The sequence below is a fragment of the Pezoporus flaviventris genome, unplaced genomic scaffold, assembly GCF_033815535.1.
Source record: "Pezoporus flaviventris isolate CSIRO_AGI_PZ_B2104156 unplaced genomic scaffold, CSIRO_AGI_Pfla_v1 ptg000006l, whole genome shotgun sequence".
Classification (NCBI taxonomy): domain Eukaryota; kingdom Metazoa; phylum Chordata; class Aves; order Psittaciformes; family Psittacidae; genus Pezoporus; species Pezoporus flaviventris.
In genome coordinates, this window is record NW_026892554.1 from 12,639,980 (window position 1) to 12,660,036 (window position 20,057).

The following is a 20,057-nucleotide window of genomic DNA, read 5'->3' on the forward strand; positions in this document are numbered from 1 at the left end:
GGTCGCCTGAGTCCTGTCTGAGGAGCGCCCTTGGCGATGGTCCGGCCGTCCCCCCAGCCACCGCCGGCAACCCGCGGCCCCGTGTCCCGCTCAGCCGAGGCGGGCGGGCCGATACCGACGGCTCCGAGAACTTGTGTAACAGGCTCGGGGAAGAACCCGCTCCTCGCCGCGCCCCCGATCCCTCCTCCCCTCGCCGGAGCCCGCCCGTCTCCGCTCCTCCTTTGCAGCCAATGGCACTAAGCGAGGTGGCTGCATGTGGTGGCGCGGACCCAGCGCCCGGGCTGCGAGAGGAGGAGGCGGCAGCCGGCTCTGCTCTCCGCTCGCTCCCGGCTCCCGCTCCCCGGCTGCGGGCACTCCTCCTGCCAGCGGCGGCCGCCCGCACTCCGCCCGCCCCGAGCCGCCCCTCGGTGCTTCTGCCCCGCCGGTTCCGGCAGCATGGACTCGGACTCCGCGGAGCTCAGCGAAGGCGAGCTGGTCTCGCCCGCAGGTAAGAGGGGCTGCTGCTGCCTGGCCCCGCGAGCGACGGGTCGGGGGCAACTGCAGGAAGGAAGGAAGGGGTCCCAGCACACACCCCCCGCTGCCCCCGGGGCAGTGCGAGGCTCAGCGCCGAAGCGACAGCGCCGCTGTCCCGCGGTCCCTGCCGCCCCGTGCGAGCCCCGCTGCAGGACGGACACTATCAGAGGCAGAAACCTCCCCTCGCCCGCCCGCCCCGCGGTGATCCCAGCGGCGCCCGCTGCCGCACACACAGACCGCGGGAGCGGGACGGGTGCGGCCCGGCGCCGGGCTCCGCTCTGCCGCGGGTAGGGGCGAGAGCCGCGCTGAAGAGTTGAACCGCGACGCGACAGCCGGTTGAATGAGCAGCGCTGGCGCGGAGCAGATGCATTGTGCTCTGTATCCAGAGGCTGCGAAGTTCGGGGGTTTGATTAGGGGTATTTTGCTATCGCTCCAGGAGCACAGCAGTTAGCCCTTGTGCAGAAGGGGAGAGTCCCTCTCAGCGGCCAGCATGCAAGGCCCTCGGGCCCCATCGCTTTTGTTTTCAAGCCCTAACTTGTTACCAAAACCCATAACGCTGTTTGTCTAGCTGCTGCAGCCGCATAGTTCTGAGATGAGACAGAAGAAAAAAAAACATAAAACTCTCCTGCCATTTCCAAATCTCCACATTCCTGTGCCCTGCACAAAGCAAGCCACTGGTGGTGAGCCACAATTAAAGGCTGTCCTGCACAAACAGTAAGTGGAGACAATAAACTTGTGTGAAAGCCAGCATACCCGGAGGTAGGTTTGCTCTTGGGGCACAGCATGCAGCCATGCATCCTACTGCCGGTCCGTGGGGAACTGCTGTTGGCTCAAAGCCACCCCCTTCCTCATGCACATGAGGTCTGCAAGTCATCCTCGGTCAACAGTGGTGTTACCTGGCTTCAGCAGAGCAGGCTGAGGGTGCCACGCACTGGCATGTGATGGATGCTGGGCCATTACTGACAGCGAGTGCAGAAGGGACCTGTTTGACCTCCAGCTTCCCATGGTGGAAGTCACAGGCACTTCTTCTCGGAAGCTGTTTAACTTGCATCAGACACGAGTAAGCACAGTGAGAATGTCTGAAACAATCCTAGTGATCATAAATCCCAACAGAAAGTTACCATGTTACATTATGAGATCTTCAAGAAAGGTCTTTTTGCCAAGCTGTCCAATTTGGGCATGTCCTTTATCCCAGCTGGCACCTCCTCCCATCCCCAAAAAGAAGGGTTTCAACACCAAACAATATTTTAACTACAACAGGAAAAAAAAAGTCAAATCCAATTCAGTTTTAACTACTAAGGAGTCTATGAGGGGCTACCTTATTTTGTATTTTCCTACTTGTGATCTAGAAAAATAAGACTAGCAACAGGTCACAGAGCTGCTTATATCCATAAAGCTCCATTAGGCTGAACTTGGTAACAAAGACCACCAACAGCTAGACTTTTTCATCCAAATATCCAAAGTAGTTTGTGATGCACAAGTTACAAACATTACATTTATAGACAAATTAATGTACTAGCTCCTGCCAACAACTTACTTCTGTTCTGAATAGGATTTTCTTTTAAATAGATTAAAAATAACCATGCTTGGAGGTTGCCATAAGTGCTTTTTATGTCATCACTTGCCAGCTGCCAAGAGTTGATGTTCATCAGTCTCCTCTCCTCTTTTCTGTTCCTGCTTTGTACTATCTAAGACAAGAAAAATCTGGAATTTTGACCATACATGGCAGATGCCTATGCAGTAGAATAGAGTGAAAATATGGTGGTTTTGTCTTAACCAGTTGCAATAATTTTTTCAGCCCTAAAGAATTTCTTGCCATTTGTATCCTCCATCCTCTTCTGAAAAATGCGTTTTTACTAAATCTCATTTGGTCTTATTTCTGTGCTCTACCATATGTACAGTGCTGTATCTCCCTGTATGTGGGTGTTCAGTAGTCATGCTGTCAGTCACTGTTGCAGGCACAAAAGCTGAGGGGTTATGGTGTGGGAATCAGTCACCACCTTCAGGGAAGTGCTACACCACACAGATCCCAGTGACCAGGAACGTTCTGCCTGCAGCTTATAGGGCAAGCAAAGTGAATCAGAACAGTATTTGAGACAAAGTCCTAGTAGTGGTTCAGTTTTGGCCTTTGGTTAGCTGGGATTTCGTACTGAAAGTGACGCCAGCTTGAATGTTTAGCTTACTCTCTTAATTACTTTCAGCACTTCCAGGTTCATAAAGCAGTGACTTCAGTTTACACAGTTAAAACTCCTTGTAGCCATTGCCCACTTCTTGGGCTGTCCGATTGTTCAAGCCCAGTGTAATCCAGTTTAGTTTATCACTAGGGCTCCATGATGCTAATGCAATACAGATGTTTTAAAACATCTCATTTAAGGGTTTGTACTACTTGTGCAGCACTTACCCAGCCTTTTGCTGTCCCAGTGGAACAGCACCCCTGCCATTCCTGGGACTCACATGGGTGTGCACAGGATAGGCTACCTTGTACGCCCCTACCATCTGCCACACATGCTTGGCTTCCGAAAGCCAGCTGGAGTCCTACTCGGAGATCCCAGCAGCCTCATTTCCTTTAATAACCAACTTAAAGCTGAGTCTCCAAGGAGGCAGAACTATTTTTTCTGTGTTTATTCTGAACATGTTGTCATGATAGCATCTGAAGATTTTTTTTTGGTGCAAACAAAAAGCTCCTTGTACTCGAGCAGTGCAAGATGTGAGCTGTACTTTAAAACGAGCAGAAAGCACCACACCTCTGTGCAGAAGAGCATCCAGCTCCATGGCCTTGCCTTCCACAATCTCACACCCATCTTTTACTGCTTTGCTTTCGAGTTGTCTGTATAGTAAAAAAGTTTGGTTTTCGCCAAAAAAGTTACTCATGAGACAAACCCCCATTAAGAGCATTACAGAGGTCTTCATGATTCTGAAAAAGATATATATTGTACTGCAAAAATAAGAGTTGCATGCTTACTAGCACTATCCTCAGTGAAATTCCTTGAGTTTTACTCCAACTGCTCATATTTCTTTTCCTATAGATAAGCTTTCGAGAACTGAACATTAATTTTAAAAATAGAACACTGTTCTCATTTTTTAATGTCCACCTATTGAGAGGTGGGCCTTTTTAAAGAACTCTTTGGTAGAGCACCAGACTACTTGTTCCCAGCCCTTTCATAGGCAGCTTAACACATGAAAGCATGAATCACCTGTACCAGCTTTCAGAGTAAGATTGCACAAAAATCCAGGTCATCACCAACAGCAGTGATTTTTGCAGTGGGTTTGGAGATTCTGCATGTAAGAGAAAGAAGGCAGCAGATCTTCATTTGGTGTGGCTTGCCCTAAGTGCCCTGTCTGAAGCAAGCAGGAATTCAGCCATATAGCTTTTAGGTGATATTGATTTAAGCCTTTCTACAAGCTCCTAAGTCAGAATATAATAGTTCCATTAAAAAAAAAACAACATGAAATTCTATGTTGCACTATTAATATATGATAACTAGAGGCTAAATTGCCTGTATAGTCTTTGAAAAAAAGACATTGTTTTTATGAACCTTAACATATCTTGGAGAGCTGGTGCCTTCTGGTTTTCATCCTGCTGAAGTCAACAGACATTTGGCCTAGGAAAGACTACAGCTTGCACTCTAAGTGGAGCTCTAAACTGGTGACAAGAGTTTTGATTTTTGTATTTGAAGCATTAGCACTGTGGAGCATGCAATTTTGTCTGATGCCAGGGATAACGAAATGAAGACAAAATTATCACCAGGCTTGCATCCATAATGGCAGTGGGAGTTTTATTATTGTGTTCAAGAGGGCCAAGATCTTACCCTGGCACAAGAATATTAACACATTTCAGATTTTTAATAAATTATCTGAACTCTACCCTGGACAGGAAATATATTCTTAGTAAAAACAAGAATAGGCTTAACCATTATTTACTGTTGTAAAACAGGCCTGACAGACACAAATAATATTACAGCTACAGAAAAGTTATTTGATTTGTAGTGGTTAGCAAATAATTTTCCTTCAAATCATTTATCATGCTACACAAACTGCCTGTACTTGCATGATATTAATCTTTTAAGCCTGTTACCTATTTTAATCAGTTTTACAAAGTTAAATGCCATTGAAAAGCTAATATATTCTTGTTAAAATTAATTAGAAAGTGTACCATAAGATATTTAGCACAATTATTTGAGGCATCAGTAATATACTTCCTTGACATAAAATGCAAGTAGGCATTTTATAACTCTTTTTTGTAGTATTACACTGGTCATTTGAATAACATTTGTCATGACAAAAGGTATATTTTGCCCCAGAGTGTTTGAACAAGGAGGGTTTTGGTTTAACAAAGCTGTATTTTGATTCTACATAGAAAGTTCCAACTCAGATAAGCAATAATATTTATCAGACTTTAAATAAGCGAGCAGAAATGGTAGATAACAGTATGTTGTAAGTATGGAAACTAGAAAATAAACAAACCACAAAGCAATAAAACCCGTTTGAAGTGGAAGGTGCAGACTCTACTAGATGCTTCTGTTATGAAGTGTTTTCTAGCACATATCTAATAAAGGGCTCTCCTTTCCCTTCTGCTGGAAAACAAAGGGAAAACAAAGCTAGTTGAAGAAAGATGGACAGATGACAGACATGAACTAGCACATCATGGGAAACCATGCTCCAAACTCTTACAGGGCTTTTTGGCTCACACTGCAAACTGAGGAAAGCATGTGTCCAAGTTTCTCTGCCAAGAGCACGGGCAAGAGACACTTCGGGATGAGCAAGCAGCAACTGCCTGTACGAGCAGCAGCTAGGGCAAGCGCATGAGCCAAGGGCCTGGTTGGGTGAATTTTCTTTGGATCTCTTCACTATTCCCTCCAGGAAACACCTGGGCTGCTGATTTACACATAGACCCCTCTTTAGCACAGTGACTGTCAGATTGTCCAACTGGAAAAATCCTGCTTCTGGCAAGTTGAATAAACAACTTGGACAAGCAGAATAGACAGTTTAGTTGAACAAGTCAACTTGTTCAGCCTTCTGGGTTGGGTTTTTCTTTTTTTTTTGCAAATCAAGTAGAATTAGGAACTTTATAAAGCACTGGATTGAAGCTCGAGCTCACCTGCCTGTGCAGTAGCCAATACTAACTGCTACGCATCAATAGCCAATATCACTTTTCAGTAGCTTTAATAGTTTCTTCCTACTTTTGAGGATGGCATATTGAAACATGTGGCCTCAAGAGGATTCGTCTTCATAGGTGAAGCACACTCTGACTCCCAGGTAAGGATAGCAGGCATGCAAAGGATGTTGTATCGAGTTATTTTAGTGCATAAGTATTTAATACTCTTGATCAGAACTACTCATTTTCAGGACAGGGCATGCTAGTGCCACCTAGATACACATAGAGCATGCAGAAGACATCCAACAGATTTGCCAGGTCAGAGATAACCTGTTTCTAAGGCATGGTGGTTGTAGCCTCAAACTGAGCTGTTCCCACCTGAAATTATGATGCTGTTAGCAGTCAGTGACCAGAAAGCTTCTGCTTTTCCTAACAGGTGAATAGGGACAAGCCTTGGTGCAGGAATGTATGATGCCAGATGAAGTTCATAGACAGGAATACAAAGCAATATCCTGACACATAGCAATCATCAACCAGTCCTGTCTGCCTTGCCAAAAGGCTAGAATGAGAGCGAGTTCTATTTGATGTGATATTTTGGCAAAAGTGGATGCTTATACAAGGCAATGAGTGCATCTCCTCAAAAACCTCACACTTCTCCTTTGAAGAAATCAATCTTTCATCTTTTCTTCTCATCTACACTAAAGACTGAGATGTCATGGTAGGAAGACTGTCACCTGACAGTTGATAACAGAAGAATAAAGCTGTAAACCTCAGATAAAAGGGAAAACAGTGGGCCAGAAAGATGAGAAAGTTCCTGAAGACCTAGTCTGCCTGAGAAGCCATTGGGATTTGCAGTTTACCCACAGCATCAGCCTTGGGGGTAGCAGGCCCTCCCAGGAAAGTAGAAGAACCTTGTAACTTTCTAATGGCACTCATCCTTTCTGGTAAACTAAGCAGGACCTGGCTGTGAGCCCAAGCAGTGGTACACAATCCTCTAAACTGTTTATCTATTAATATACTTCCTGGCACTGTTTCAGCCCATGCCAGATAGCCTCCCACAGAATGTCCTGGCATGTGACAGAGGATATCAGTGGCCAGTATGAATTAAACAACATTTGGAGTGTGGGAAATAATTCAGCTTGAATGCAGATGGCCATAAAATGTGCGTACAACAGTTTCTGTCCCAGTTTATTTACATAGAGCCTGTGGTCAGAGCAGGGTGCAGAGATTCTTCGCTATTACCATGCCTTCCGGTGCACTGCTCAAGGCTGTCCAGCTGCTAGACTGCTTGTGGACCACTCTCAGGGCAGCTGCCTTGGGCCAAGACCTGGATTTGGAGTCTTGCCCAATTAGAAATGCGTTGCTTGCTGTTTGTCTGCAAAAATCTCTCTGCCAGTTAAGAGTTTGGGAAGGCACCTTATAGGCTGGTAAGTCTGACTGAAGGAGACTTATAGGAAGCCAAGACTAACTTGCTGTAATAATTATGACTTTATACTCAAGACTCAAACATCATCTGGAAAAGCCAAGTTTGCTCAGACGCTGGCTGGTAGCCCATGATTTTCCTGCTTTTTAAGGCAACCATCTTTAATGGAAAAGGCTGAGAAAGAGCAAGAGTCACTTTTCTGTCCTTTCCAGCAGTCACTAATCCCTCCTTGCTACAGATTCTGTTTGAAGTCAGGTTTTATCAGTTGGTTCTGTCTAGCCTTCCTGCAGAGGAACTAGTCTCTCCGTACAGATGTGGTTTTTGTTTAACATGTGTTGATGTAACAACAGAAATTAGAGCATATTTCCATCTATGATATGAAACACTTCACCATTAAGACATTCCTTTTGGTCCTCTTACTGGTGCTAGTTTAATATGAAGGGTAATCTGAAACACAAATACTAAAAACTAGGAGAATACCATGCTACCACCAATGAGCATCTCATTTCTGGCATTAACTTTGTTTATCCAAACAGCCTGTGTTATAGGAAAAGCTAAATTTTCTCTCTTTGAAGAAATGCATTAACACTATTGTTGTGTTACTGTCTCCTTTCCAAACGGTTTTCTGTTTACTTTTAGAGCACACAGTTTACATGGTCCAATCACTGACATATGCAGATCAAATACAGGTTTCTTGAACTTGAAAGCAAGTTGCTCTTTGTTTGGTTTGTTTGTTAGTTAAAATAACCATCGTTCAGATGATTCTTTCAACAAAACCTATGTGCCATATAATGTTATGACAGGTGAATGTCTGGTGTTTGTTTACTTGCATTTAATTTTGACTTTCTCTATTTGTGCATCGTTTCGCTTTAACTCCCAGAATTCAGAAGGAAGTAGGTTAAAGGTATCAAGAGCAACCTTCATGTTCACTTCAAAGCAGGTTATACTTGGTGCCTTGCTATTTTGATACTTACTCATCAGCTCTTTGATACCTTATTTCATTAATGATCTCTGTTAGCAGAAGTGTTTAGTAGTAGAGGCAAAAAAAAAGTAAGTACAGTCATTATGATGCACCACTACTGGATTTCTTAGACAATAAAGAATTGATGAGGAAAAATGTTGACCCGGATTGCAGATTTGCAAATGGGATAAGAAGTTAAAGCCCAAGTATATGTAAAGACCACTTCCACAAACATCGGCAGCAGTAGAGTATACTGGCACTCTACAACTTGTTTTTACAGGGCACCAGTTAACCCAACAGGGTCTTTATACAAGAGGAAGGTTCTGTTTAGTGATTAAACCTCATCTCTATCAGAAACCAGCTTCTATCGTATAAAGGTGTCCCTGCCCATGGCAGGGGGTGGTGGGGGAACAAAATGATCTTTAAAGTCCCTTCCAAACCCAAACTTCCAACCCAGTCTAACCTGAGCTCAGCTATGAGGTGCATCTAGCTTCTCTCTTACCTGTATTTAAGAGTCTATTTCCACAGCAGTTCTTAAAGGTTGGTAACAGCTATTATCCTGCATAAGAAGGAATGTCATAACACTGTGTGCGTACTTGGGGCAGATATGGCTGAGATTTTACTCCTGCCTCCTTGCCTGACAACCCTTTGGGGAAAAAAAAACCCTAAAAAAAACCAAACCAACCCAACCCCAACCCAACCCACAACACAAAAAGACCCCCACACAACCCAAACCCCCAGACCAGTATTTTCATCCAAATGGCATTTCTCCACAAAACACTTTCCCCTACCGAAATCATACGGAACTGATGAAATAATAAGGGGAGGGGGGAAGTCATATGAAGGACAGACAAATACCAGTGTTCACCAGATTCCATCATGTCTGGGGACTTAGGGTAGTTCCATACTTAGTTGTTAACCAGCTGGTATCTGTTCATCCTCCAAACCAGGATCTCTCCTGTAATTTTGAGGCTGATTTCCAAACTGTGAACTAGGGTTCTTTTTATCTAGTTGGTATCACTCACTTCAACAAGAGAAAGCTGTGCCGATTTTACTCCGTGCCAGGCATTCAAAAGCCTAGTTATGAAGAGCCAGAAAATAGCCGCTTCCAGTGTTATGTTGCTACACACAGCAGCTCATGCTGGTAAAAATGGTTATTTTGACTACATCAAGAACAGTGAGTGGAACTGCTCCCTGGGAGGGCAGGCAGAAATGCCTCATGCTTTGAAAAGAGGCCTGGCACTTGCAGCACACTCAGGCTCTCAAAAGGCAAGGAAGGTCAAAAGCCTTCCTGAACCCTCTCTTTGAATGCCACATGCTACCAGAGAGGCCATGTCCCTTGCAGGAAGGCAGATACCAATTTTGTCTATATTCTCCATCTTCTAACCTCTACAGTCATTTTCAATTCTTTCCACCTATCCTCACCTTTTGACACTAACAATTTGTGTTCCTTTTCCAGGTATTCACATCTTTCTAGCATGTCAGGGGGTTGGAACTAGATGATCTTAAGGTCCTTTCCAACCCTAACTATTCTATGATTCTATGTAACTGATGCCTCATTTCCCCATGCCTTGGTCAATATGCTATTCTTTGCAAGCCTGAATTGCTCCCATATTGATCTGATTTTTCTTCCTCCACTCATTTCTTCTCAAATATTCTAGGTTTTATGATTTCTGCCACTGTAAGAGGGAGTAAATGCTGGCAGGTTATATTTAATGAAAGGGAAAACTGATGGGAGTAAGATTCTGTCTTGTCTTTGTAATTAGAGGTATTAGAAACAGATTTGCCTCAGTAGAGGAACCAACCTGCCTCCTCTGGCAAACAAACAGTACAGGCAGTGGGTTTGAAAATGAGATTGGTGTCATCTTGATTAGTAAAGCATGCCAAGAACAGGAAAGTTAATTTCATCTTGAAATACTGAAACAGATCCAGTATTTGCCAGAGAGAGAACACACAAAAGCACCTCTACAGATAACAAGAGTTTCCCTGTTATTTCCAAGTTCATTCCTGAACAAAACTACTTGGAGAAACAGTAAAGCCTCACCCCTGGAAGAGCAAATCATTGGGCTTGAATAGCAGATCCAGGGAAGACATTGCATTTCTCTCCAGACACAGAAGCCTGTGACTGTCATTGATAAAATGAGGTCAGAGGAGGACACTGCTTTCTAGTGACATAGCTTAATTACAGGGAATAAAGGAAAACAAAGCATAGCCCTTTTGCAGAGTATTGTGGTGAACCATGGCATGCAGATCTTCTCTTCCCCCCCCTCCCCCAAAGTTTACCAATATATTTTCTTCAAAGGTCTAATAATTTTTCGTTAAGAGATATTGCAAGAAGATTCACAGAGGCTGCCTCTAGAAATCAAGCAAAAGCTTTAGACAGCTGTAAAGAGGTAGCAAAGGTGAGAGATGCTTCTAGAAACTAAACTCATACTCTCTTAGGACAAAAATGCCTATTTCACTATTCTTCTGCCACTGAGACAAGGATGAGTGCATAGAAGTACACCAAAGGAGGCTTTAGGGAAACAACCTGAAGCCAAGAATTGCCAAGAAGATGCAGGTTCACCAGAACACCAACACAGCACCTGCATCCACCTTTCCATCCCACTGCTGAGCTGGCTGAGTTGAATCAAGCACAAATCAAAGCAGTCTGTCAATTGCAGGGCTAGCAGCTTCCCTGACACCCAGGTTTCATCTTCCATCTCCAGGGTGGCTAGAAACAGGGTCCTCATTCTTCATGACAGCATCTCTCTGGGTCGCTAACTCTTAATGCCAGGCCCACCTCATTCATCCTCAGTCAGCAGCATCTTGTGTGCGATTTGCCAGAACACAGGAGGACACACAGTCCTGCCCAGCAGATTGGGGGACAGACAGGGGGAGCACTGCTTTGCTCTGGTGCAGCCATTCTCCGTTTGCATTGTGCAGCACCGGAGGAGAGACATTAACATTACATGATAGGATTTTGCAACCAGGATGCCTGTGTAGCTTTTAGATTCCCAAGAGCTGTGTCTACGCTTGCCCATCCATGTACAGAAGATGAGTAACAGTTGCTTTTGCACTGCCTAGAGCTCTATGTATTTACCTTTTAGAACTTCTCTAGGAAAATATTGCCTTAGCAACAGCTGAACAGTATTGAGACCGAGACAAGTGATGTGTAGGAAGAGAATTTAAGGTGATGGTGGGGGGAACCATTATTCAGTGTTTTCCATATTTTCACAGAAAAGAATTTAATTTCCTTGCAGTTAGCACAGTCAATGACGAGGAGGTAGAAAGGTTCATGTCAAATACCTCTGGCTGTGAACCGAAATGAAATATAACTAAACTTACCAAATAACCAATGCAGGCAACCACAGGCTGCGAGTGGTTTTTTATTAATTTACTTGCTATTGAAACAGCTTTTCTATATTGGTAGAGTTCTTTTTCCTCAGCCACATTTGATGGGCATTCAGATACTTGCTTAACATAATGGCACATATGCTAATTCTGGAATACTTGTTTCTTTCTTCACTTTTACAGGTAACAAAGCAGTGTTTACACTTAACAGGGATTATAATTTCGGGACAGTTAATGCCTGTGTTTAAATCACTTCATCAATGACATACAGATTGTCTGCTCTACAGATCATGTGTTACTGAAAAGGCTGGAAAGAAGAATAATCTTTAAATAAGGACTCGGCTTTGAAAGCAATGTGGCTTCTTTACCATGATGAAGTGATACACAGCATCATAAAACTCGTAAACTCACAGCAATTTTGTTGCCACAATTAACAGTTATTCACTTGAATTCTTTTTGGGTTGAAACTTGCCTTGATCTAACTTCTGCTTTGTTTGGGGTTTGGTTTTTGGTTGTTTTTTTTTGTATACAAAGAGCATGTGTCTGAATGAAACTGAGCTTTTTTCTTTTATGCTTATGTAAAGTGGACAAAACTGATTTTCCTTAAGGAAATGCTATATATAGAGAAGCTAAATACTTTCAAGTCCTAGACCTCAGTAGGTTTTTTGACATCATCCCCAGAGAGGCAGAAATGCAAACAAACACTATAAAAGCAGTTTCCTTCATGAAAATACACAGAGCACCAGGAACAGCTTAGTAAGTAAAGAGAACAGTGTCCTCCAGAATGGAAGTCTTTATCCTGTTGGCTCACATTTTTCACTAGCAATGATCATGTCCTGTTACCACAAATGCACACACATCAGTAGGCAAGCCTTTAAAGCCAAGTTTTAAGTATTTTCAACAAATGTCAAGAGCTGAGTAAATCATAGAGGGTGCAGGCTCTGCCACTCAGGAGGTACAGTGTGGAATAACAGCTCTGGGAAAGAAAAGAACGCTACTGAGCATTTTTGTGCCATCAAATTTACAGCCTGTTACAAATCAATCTCTGCCTCCCCACAGTTACCCCTGGGGAGCACTGTGGCTGGGAAGCTGCCTCCCTAGGGAGAACTGTACACAATGCTAGAAAACAAAACCCTGCATTTTGACCTTTTGCAGCTCTCTCATTCTTTGAGAGTAGCACACCTGCATTGTGCCAGCTGTTGGAGTAGGTTCTGTTGTTGGGGTTTTTCCTGGTTTGTCTCCAGCAGATCGACAATACAAAGGTTTATATACACAGACACACATGAAAGTTGTATTTAAGGTTACTTTCACTTGGGCTCATATATACACACACATGGCTTTCACGATGTTAAGGGGAAATGGACCCTAGATTGCCTAAAACACTTTACACTGAAATGGCAAATAAAAATTAATCCTGGGACAGTCCTATCCGAGCCAGTGAAAGTAGGGTGACCAATTCTGCAATAGCACAGTTAGTTACTCAGGTAGAAGAGACACCACAGAGGAAACATTAGATAGCTACAGTTAATAGGACATGATGTCATGGCTTCAAACTTGAACAGGGGAAGTTCAGGTTAGATATAAGGAAAAAGCTCTTTACTGTGAGGGTGGTGAGGCACTGGAACAGGTTGCCCAAAGAAGTGGTGAATGCTCCATCCCTGGCAGCGTTCAAAGCCAGGTTGGGCACAGCTTTGAGCAACCTGGTCTAGTGCGAGGCATCCCTGCCTGTGGCAGGAGGGGTTGGAACTAGACGATCTTAAGGCTTTCCAACCCAACCCATGCTATTACATGCTCAGATATGTCAGATCTCAACAGACAGAATGCTGATTTGGCGTTGACATAATTCTACCAGAGTACAGAAGTATAGACATGTGCAGAGTAACAGAAAGTGGCAGTATTAAGAAACTTCCTCATGTTTCCACATGCTCATTTGGAAGAAGATGGAAAGAAAAATATCCTGGTTTTCCAGGTTGCCTTTTATTTCATTTTTTTTCTTCTCTTTTTCAATTTTCCATCACAAAAAAAGAAAGCACCAAACAATGGCAGGATTCCTTTCCTCATAAAACATCCCAGTAGGTGTGTGCGCTAGTAATACTGGATTCATACTAAGCACGGACTTCCATGTGAACAGTCTGTCCACCAATTTAATTCATTGTAAGAGGTATGTGTTATACGCATATCTTCTTAAACTTTGCCACTTTTGATTAAATAATACCTTCCTGAATTTCAAGTCAAATAGGATTTGAAATTTAAGGACATTGTAAAGATACTGGTCTAATTTCTTTGTGCAGCCTCCCATATCATATCCTTTAAAATCTGATGGATGAAGTACTGCACTGACAGCAGGGTCTTAATCATAGCCTTAAGCAAGTATTTCAGTTGATCTGTTTCTCCTCCCATTCCTGGTCTGTTTACCTTTACTATTTTTAGGTCAGAATGTCTGAGTTTGTGCAGTAAGAACCTCAAGATGTTTTATTAAAAGCTAGTAAATAGTAATATCAATGCAGTGCATGGTCACTGCAGGTGCTTTCATAGGTACATTATAACTTCCAACCCTGAGAAAGAAGCTGCACCTCTGCAGTTAGCACTTAAATATCATCTTAAATATGAAAGCTCCATATGCGTTCAATATGGTCTTTCAGAAGCCTTTCATAGAAGGCTGCCATCAGAGCACTAATTCATCACAGTTGACTTTGTCGTATTAAACACATTACTGTGATTATTTTTTCTCTAATAAGCAGAGCTACTGCATAAGACTAGGATGTCTTGTGACATATCATATGTCTACTTCTGTCTACAAACAGAAGTAGAAATTTCATATTTTTTAGTAATTAAACCAAAGAGAACACACATTCCCCCCCATTTCTCCATTTGCTTCCGATTCTGGCTGTCCAGCTCTGGCAGTGAACGCATGTTTAGAATAAAAATAGAACCCACAATTTGAAACTTCTCTTTGTTTTGCTTTTCCCTTATAATACATGAGCCTCTGACTGAAATGAGGAAAGTCTTTCACCCAAAGAGAATTTACCAGAACAAAAGCAGCTTGGCAGAATTAACATGCTCATATTTTTGGCATATTTTCTGATATAAGTCTTCCAAAATACAGGGTGGGATCAAGCACAGAGAGATCCTGATCAAGTGATAGGACACAAACTTCCTTCCACGACTGTGATAAACCACAGTCTAAGAACACAGTCTCACAAAGAAACCCACTGTACATCAGAGAGTGAAGAGCATTCCCTACAGCATATAGAGTCTCTGTTTTCTTCATAACTCCAGTTTCAGTTCTTCCACGTAAAACATTGTGTGTTGATCTTACATATGTAACCCACCTACATCATAATCTTCAAGGGTTGCTTGCTGCCAGGCTCACTTGTGTGCAGCCCAAGGAACGTGGACAATTTTCCAGTCCTGTCTGTTCAGACTTTTCTGCAGGAAGATGGCTTTCTAGGATACTGAATTTGTGCTTTAAAACTATTCACCTTCCATTGCTTCATCTCAGGCAATGCCTTAGTGGAAGGAATAATAAATCCTCTGTAAGGCGATGAGATCTAGTAACCTGTCACTAAACCCCAAATTCTAGAAATCCAAATGAATCCTGGCCTGAAATACAACAAACTCCAAAATCAGATCCATCTGAGGCATAGCTTTTCATTAACAGAGCTCTAACAGTAATCTTGCCTGTAGAAACACAGGTTGAGGTTTTAGTAGTGAACAGTTGTAGTGGATAACATTATTTCCTTCTGTTACATCTCAAGATCAGTTCATTCAATCTAGAAATGAGATCACTAAAGAACATTGCCCACACACACACATACTGGAATATTGCTAAAGTTAGTTAATGCATGCAGGGATCAATGTCTGTTGGAGACAGAAGAAGCACTCAGCATATTTAGCATACTTGCAGCCAGGGAGATAGAGTCTGACATTACAAAAGTCTTTCTAGCTGTAGGAGTTACAAGCACTGCATTAAGCCATGAAGGGATGTTAGTCTTTAGCAACAGAGTAGACGATTATCTCTTCTAGCCTGTTGGTCTTATCTCAGAGAAAGGAATGGATTGAATGGTTGTTAAAATGTTCCTTCAACCTCATGCTTCTACGATACTGAAACAATAGCAATTTGAAGGTTAGCTCAGTGACATGAACGATTTTCTACACCAAACCAAACTGTTATCCTGACTGCGCCTTCTGTGTGAGCGGACAATAACCTTTGCCAAAAATTGGTCCCTAACTCTATCTCATTTTCAACACCGATAGTCTAGCAGATAAAGCCTCCAATCTTCCTGTAGAGTGCTCACTTCAGTTATTATCTGCATAGACAGTCCACCAGTCCTAACGTTAGCCAAACCCTCACTGCTCCAACTTCAGGGCTTCTGAGCCTTGCTCACTGATCGGTTACCTGATCACTAGGTTGCAGGCAGTTAACAAGCATTGATTTCTAAAGTGTAAATGCAAACTGCTCAGTTGCCAAGGCTCCTAAGACGCAGCTAAAAAAAAAAAGGAGAAAAATCACTTGATTATTCTTATCCTTTCTTCTCCACAAGCTGAAAAAAACTACAGCTTATGTTAAATCACAAGATCAGGGTGCACCAATTGTGTGTATCATAAGCTGTCACATCACATTCACCATCCATTCTCATCTCCCCAGATTCAATTCAGATTAATCCCTCCCAGCATCACCTCAGGTATTACCGATGCTTAATTGCTACAGCAGGCACTGTGCTATAGACTGCAGACTGCCCTCGCCTCTCCAGATGCTAATCTTCCTGCAGAAGGCAGGTGCAGCCACCCTCTGTGCCAGCCAGCTTGGAAAGCAGAAACAGAGCCAGTCTAGGTCATCAGCAAACTGTTCCTGGAGGTCTGTCGTGATACCTTGTGTTTACATACCATGTAGCCACCAGCCATTATTAACACCTAATGGCAATCTTAAATAATACTAAAAATATATCTCCTGTAGGTACTGTAGATGCATCTTGCTTAATGCCCACTAGAAGCATTTTGTGGGTGTAAATTACACCTGGAGAAAAGGAAGGTGGATTTCTGCTCCATTAAATTATACCATCCTCTCCCAGCCTACACATTGATTAGGTGTTGCTTAACACTGCAGTGAGACCAGGAGGCAAATCAGACCAAAGCATAACACCAAGTGTGTTGCTGAAGAGCAGATGACATCGTTAACTTTGCCAGAAAGTGTATTTTATACATTAAACATTCAAGTTCCCATTTTAATCTTGTTATAACAATGCCATATATAGCAGGGAGGGGGAGAGGGGGAGAAAAAATAGAACTGTTCCTGAAGTGAACCAAGATAGACTAAGCACTTATCCATCTTAGGAATCCGAGTTTTAACCAGGAAAAATAAAGCAAAAAGCAATATTAAAAACTAGGAATTATAGCTAGCCTTATTCCTTTCTTTGTAGAGCTGTAACTTTCCCCTGGAGAAATCTAAACAGACTGAAGGGGGGGGGAAATACTAGAATATTCCAGAATCCTATTGTGAACTGCAACCTCATCCTGGCTCATAAAAGGAGACTTGAGACACTTCAGCCTTTCTCCCACAGGCTTTGGTTTCTATGCAAAGTAAGGGAGAAGAGATGCCTTCCAGGTGGTCACTGTGAGGACCAGGTCTTGAGTTGCTCTGTCAAGTCAGCCAGGAACACCAAATTTTTATTTCAAAATATGGCAAGGCTGAGAAAACAGACTCTGGAGCTCCAGACTACAGAAGAAGATGATGATGCAGGCTGCCTTACAGAGACAGGAATCCAGACCAAGTACAGTCTTGCCTTCTATCTACCTGCAAGCCAGCCTTTAGGAGCTGCAAGTCTGGAACTTGTGAGCACAAAGGTTTTCTTAAGTTTAATCATAGGAGGGAGCCAAGGGAAAAGTAATGTTTCCTCTCAATGAGCGTGCCACAAAGCCACTCTGGGCTACGCAAGGAAAGCACATCAGAACAAAATTACTGAAATACAATGCATGAATAAAACTACTACAGAAAGCACTTGGCATAATGCTCAGCCATTCTGCTACTAGAAATAAGCTAATCAAGCCTTGATGATACTCTTGAATATTAAACAAGGAGTTAAACATCCATCTACATCTTAGATGAAAATACCTCAACAAAAAGCATTTAAATCTAATAGACCAGTATTCTCAGAGACCCTTTGAGCTCACCATGTAAGAAAACACCGTTTCTGTGAGGACCACTTGAGTATGGAGTATGTATTTGCTTATACTGGTTAACCCAACAGTTTCCTCTCTTTCTTTCAGACTAATAAAGAATATCTCTACTTTAAGGAAAAAAAAAGGGGGGGGGGGGGGGGGAGGGACACCAACAACAAAAAAAAAAAACAACAAACCTACACAAACTAAACAAGCAAAAATATAAATGCTGCCAAATTAACCTTAAACTCAGAGTAAACAAGAACCCTGTAAATACATTGTCAAACAGGCTGGTGGATGCGCTACTGCACATAGTGCCAGCAGAGTCGAGTCCTTCATTCGCACAGGACTTTGCAGAATGCTCTGCCAAGCTCCACTGCAAATTTATGGCTACAGAATTACAGCTTCAGGTTTTTATATGTTTAGCTTGGCTTCTTCCAGCAAAAAGTCAACAACTTACACAAGCAGTTGAACCCATTCTCAGTTCCATGAAACAGTGAAACAAAACTGTACTGGCCACCCAGACAAACTCCAGTTCCACCTGTGCCTTGTGCCAAAGCAACATAAAAGGACCACAGAAACTCTAGCCTATATGCACACCCTGTAGTGGTGTGAAAAAGCTACTGTCCTGCAGAAGTTTTTCCACACAGACTCCACTATACTGTTGCAGGCTGCACAGAAGTCCCTAAGTTAGACCACAGCTCCTTTCAGCTCAGTACACAGCTTCTCACAGCAGCAAATGCCCAGACAAGAACATTGTAATACCAGAAAAGTTTCCCACAGCCTCCAACAACAGCCCCAAGATGTTCCAAGTTCAAAGACAGACCAGCAGCACCAAGGAGCTACACACCAACCTTGCAAGCTGCACATCCTGTGTTTCAGCCTTCGATCACTGCCTTCCCCTCCATGCTCCCCTGCAGCAAATAACATGCTCTCCATCCTGCCTCTCTCCCATTTCAAGCAGCAGGTGAAGCTGGTCAGTGAAACCCTTGATTTGCTGATGAGGAGCACCTTGTGCTATGGGTGAGACAGCAGCAACACAGTGTTGCCATGTGTATCATCCCTTACTGCACATCTCAGGTGCATAGAATAAAATCTGACTCCATGGTTTATGTTATTTTGAGCCATTAATTCATTTTTATCCTTACTTTGGTGCTTTGAAGTCTGCTGTGTGGTTTTCCTTTTCAGACATTCCCATGCTCAAAAAGCAAATTACAAAGAGGATCACAGAGACCAATCTTCCAGCCCTTCCAGAATACAAATTAAATCTGCAGTATTGGCAATGCCATATGCAAGTAGCTATTGCAGAGTAGGACTGCATAACAAGGCATAGAAAGATTCTGAAAGTATTAAAGAAATTTAATTTTTAATTGTACTTTCAGCTATTGACTGTTTTTAAAGTTCTGTGAGTATTTTTGCAAATCAGTGACAGCAGTGTTTGTCTTGCAGTGTAAAACCTGTTACTATATGGAATAAGTATCTTCAGAGTACAGCAAGGCAATTTAAAAGCTCAATGATACCTTGTTAGTATGATAAAACATAGTATGAAAAAACATAATTACCAATTTTGCTCTTAATTAAATTAATTTTGTTTATTAGGCCTGAAGCAATCCATAATCTTGCAGTTTTGCTTTGGTAAAACTCCCATCAAGTGAGGGGTTAGTGCTAGACACAATCTGGGAAGGAAGCCGGAAAATACTTTTCTAATGAACTTTTACAAGTTGGTTGGAGTAGGTAGCTGGTATTACCAGCTCTGTGGAAATGAAATACTTCAGTGCCATCTTGGACTGTGAAAATCACACTGTTAGAGCCTGAAGTAGGCAACATTTCAAGTTAATTTACTATCCCACTAGCAGGGTGGTTTAGGTGGAAGTTCTCACTCTGGAAAAGATGTTATTTGTGTCGCTCTCTCACAGGCTTCACTATATCTTTCATGGTTGCTAAGAAACAGCAGCATTACAGTAGAGTAATCATTCCTACTCCATTTGAAATTGTAGCTAATTAGCCTCTGTGTGAAGTGGGATTCCTAGCATGAGAAGAGAGAAAGTTTGTGTTTAAATGCACAAACTGATACTACTGAATAACTGAGGATTCATTCTAAATCAAAATACTCAAATGGCAACAAGCCCTGGGAAGTTCACATGTCCCAGAAGGGTTTCTAATACTTGGATAGAAAAAAGGAATCATGATCAGCTGCATCCCAAAATCTGTGCTTTTGCAGACCTTAATAAAAACTCTCAGCTTGAGTGTGAAATCTGATGGGTACAAAGACAAAGATGATGTGATTGGACATGGATAGCATATACAGCAGGAGGAGGTTTACAGCTTAGGAGGAGGTGAGAAGTAAAAATGTGCAGGTATTGTTTTTATATGGAAATAAAAAAGAATCTGGTACAAACTACTGGGGAATAAACATGTTTAGGTTACACATACGTATCTGATTATCCTTGTCTTCTGCATGTCTTATTTATCTGAACAAATTTAAACATCCTGGTCTTGAACAGAAGTGTCTTGGTCTTGTCATTTACCAAGGAATTTTCTAATTAGTGCCTTTGTTGTATGGAGCTGTAGTC

General features: G+C 42.5%; 2 protein-coding genes across 2 annotated transcripts in view; one reads left to right on the forward strand and one right to left on the reverse strand.

The window, feature by feature from the left end:
• GLDN (gliomedin) overlaps positions 1-8,600 on the reverse strand; it is a 99,722-nt gene extending 91,122 nt beyond the window's left edge. The window contains exon 1 of the mRNA XM_061446951.1: positions 8,495-8,600. The gene's annotated coding sequence lies outside the window, so the exon portion shown is untranslated. The remainder of the gene's footprint in view (positions 1-8,494) is intronic.
• TNFAIP8L3 (TNF alpha induced protein 8 like 3) overlaps positions 218-20,057 on the forward strand; it is a 46,666-nt gene continuing 26,826 nt past the window's right edge. The window contains exon 1 of the mRNA XM_061446956.1: positions 218-487. Coding sequence (XP_061302940.1) covers positions 436-487 — 52 coding nt within the window. The 5' untranslated portion in view covers positions 218-435. The remainder of the gene's footprint in view (positions 488-20,057) is intronic.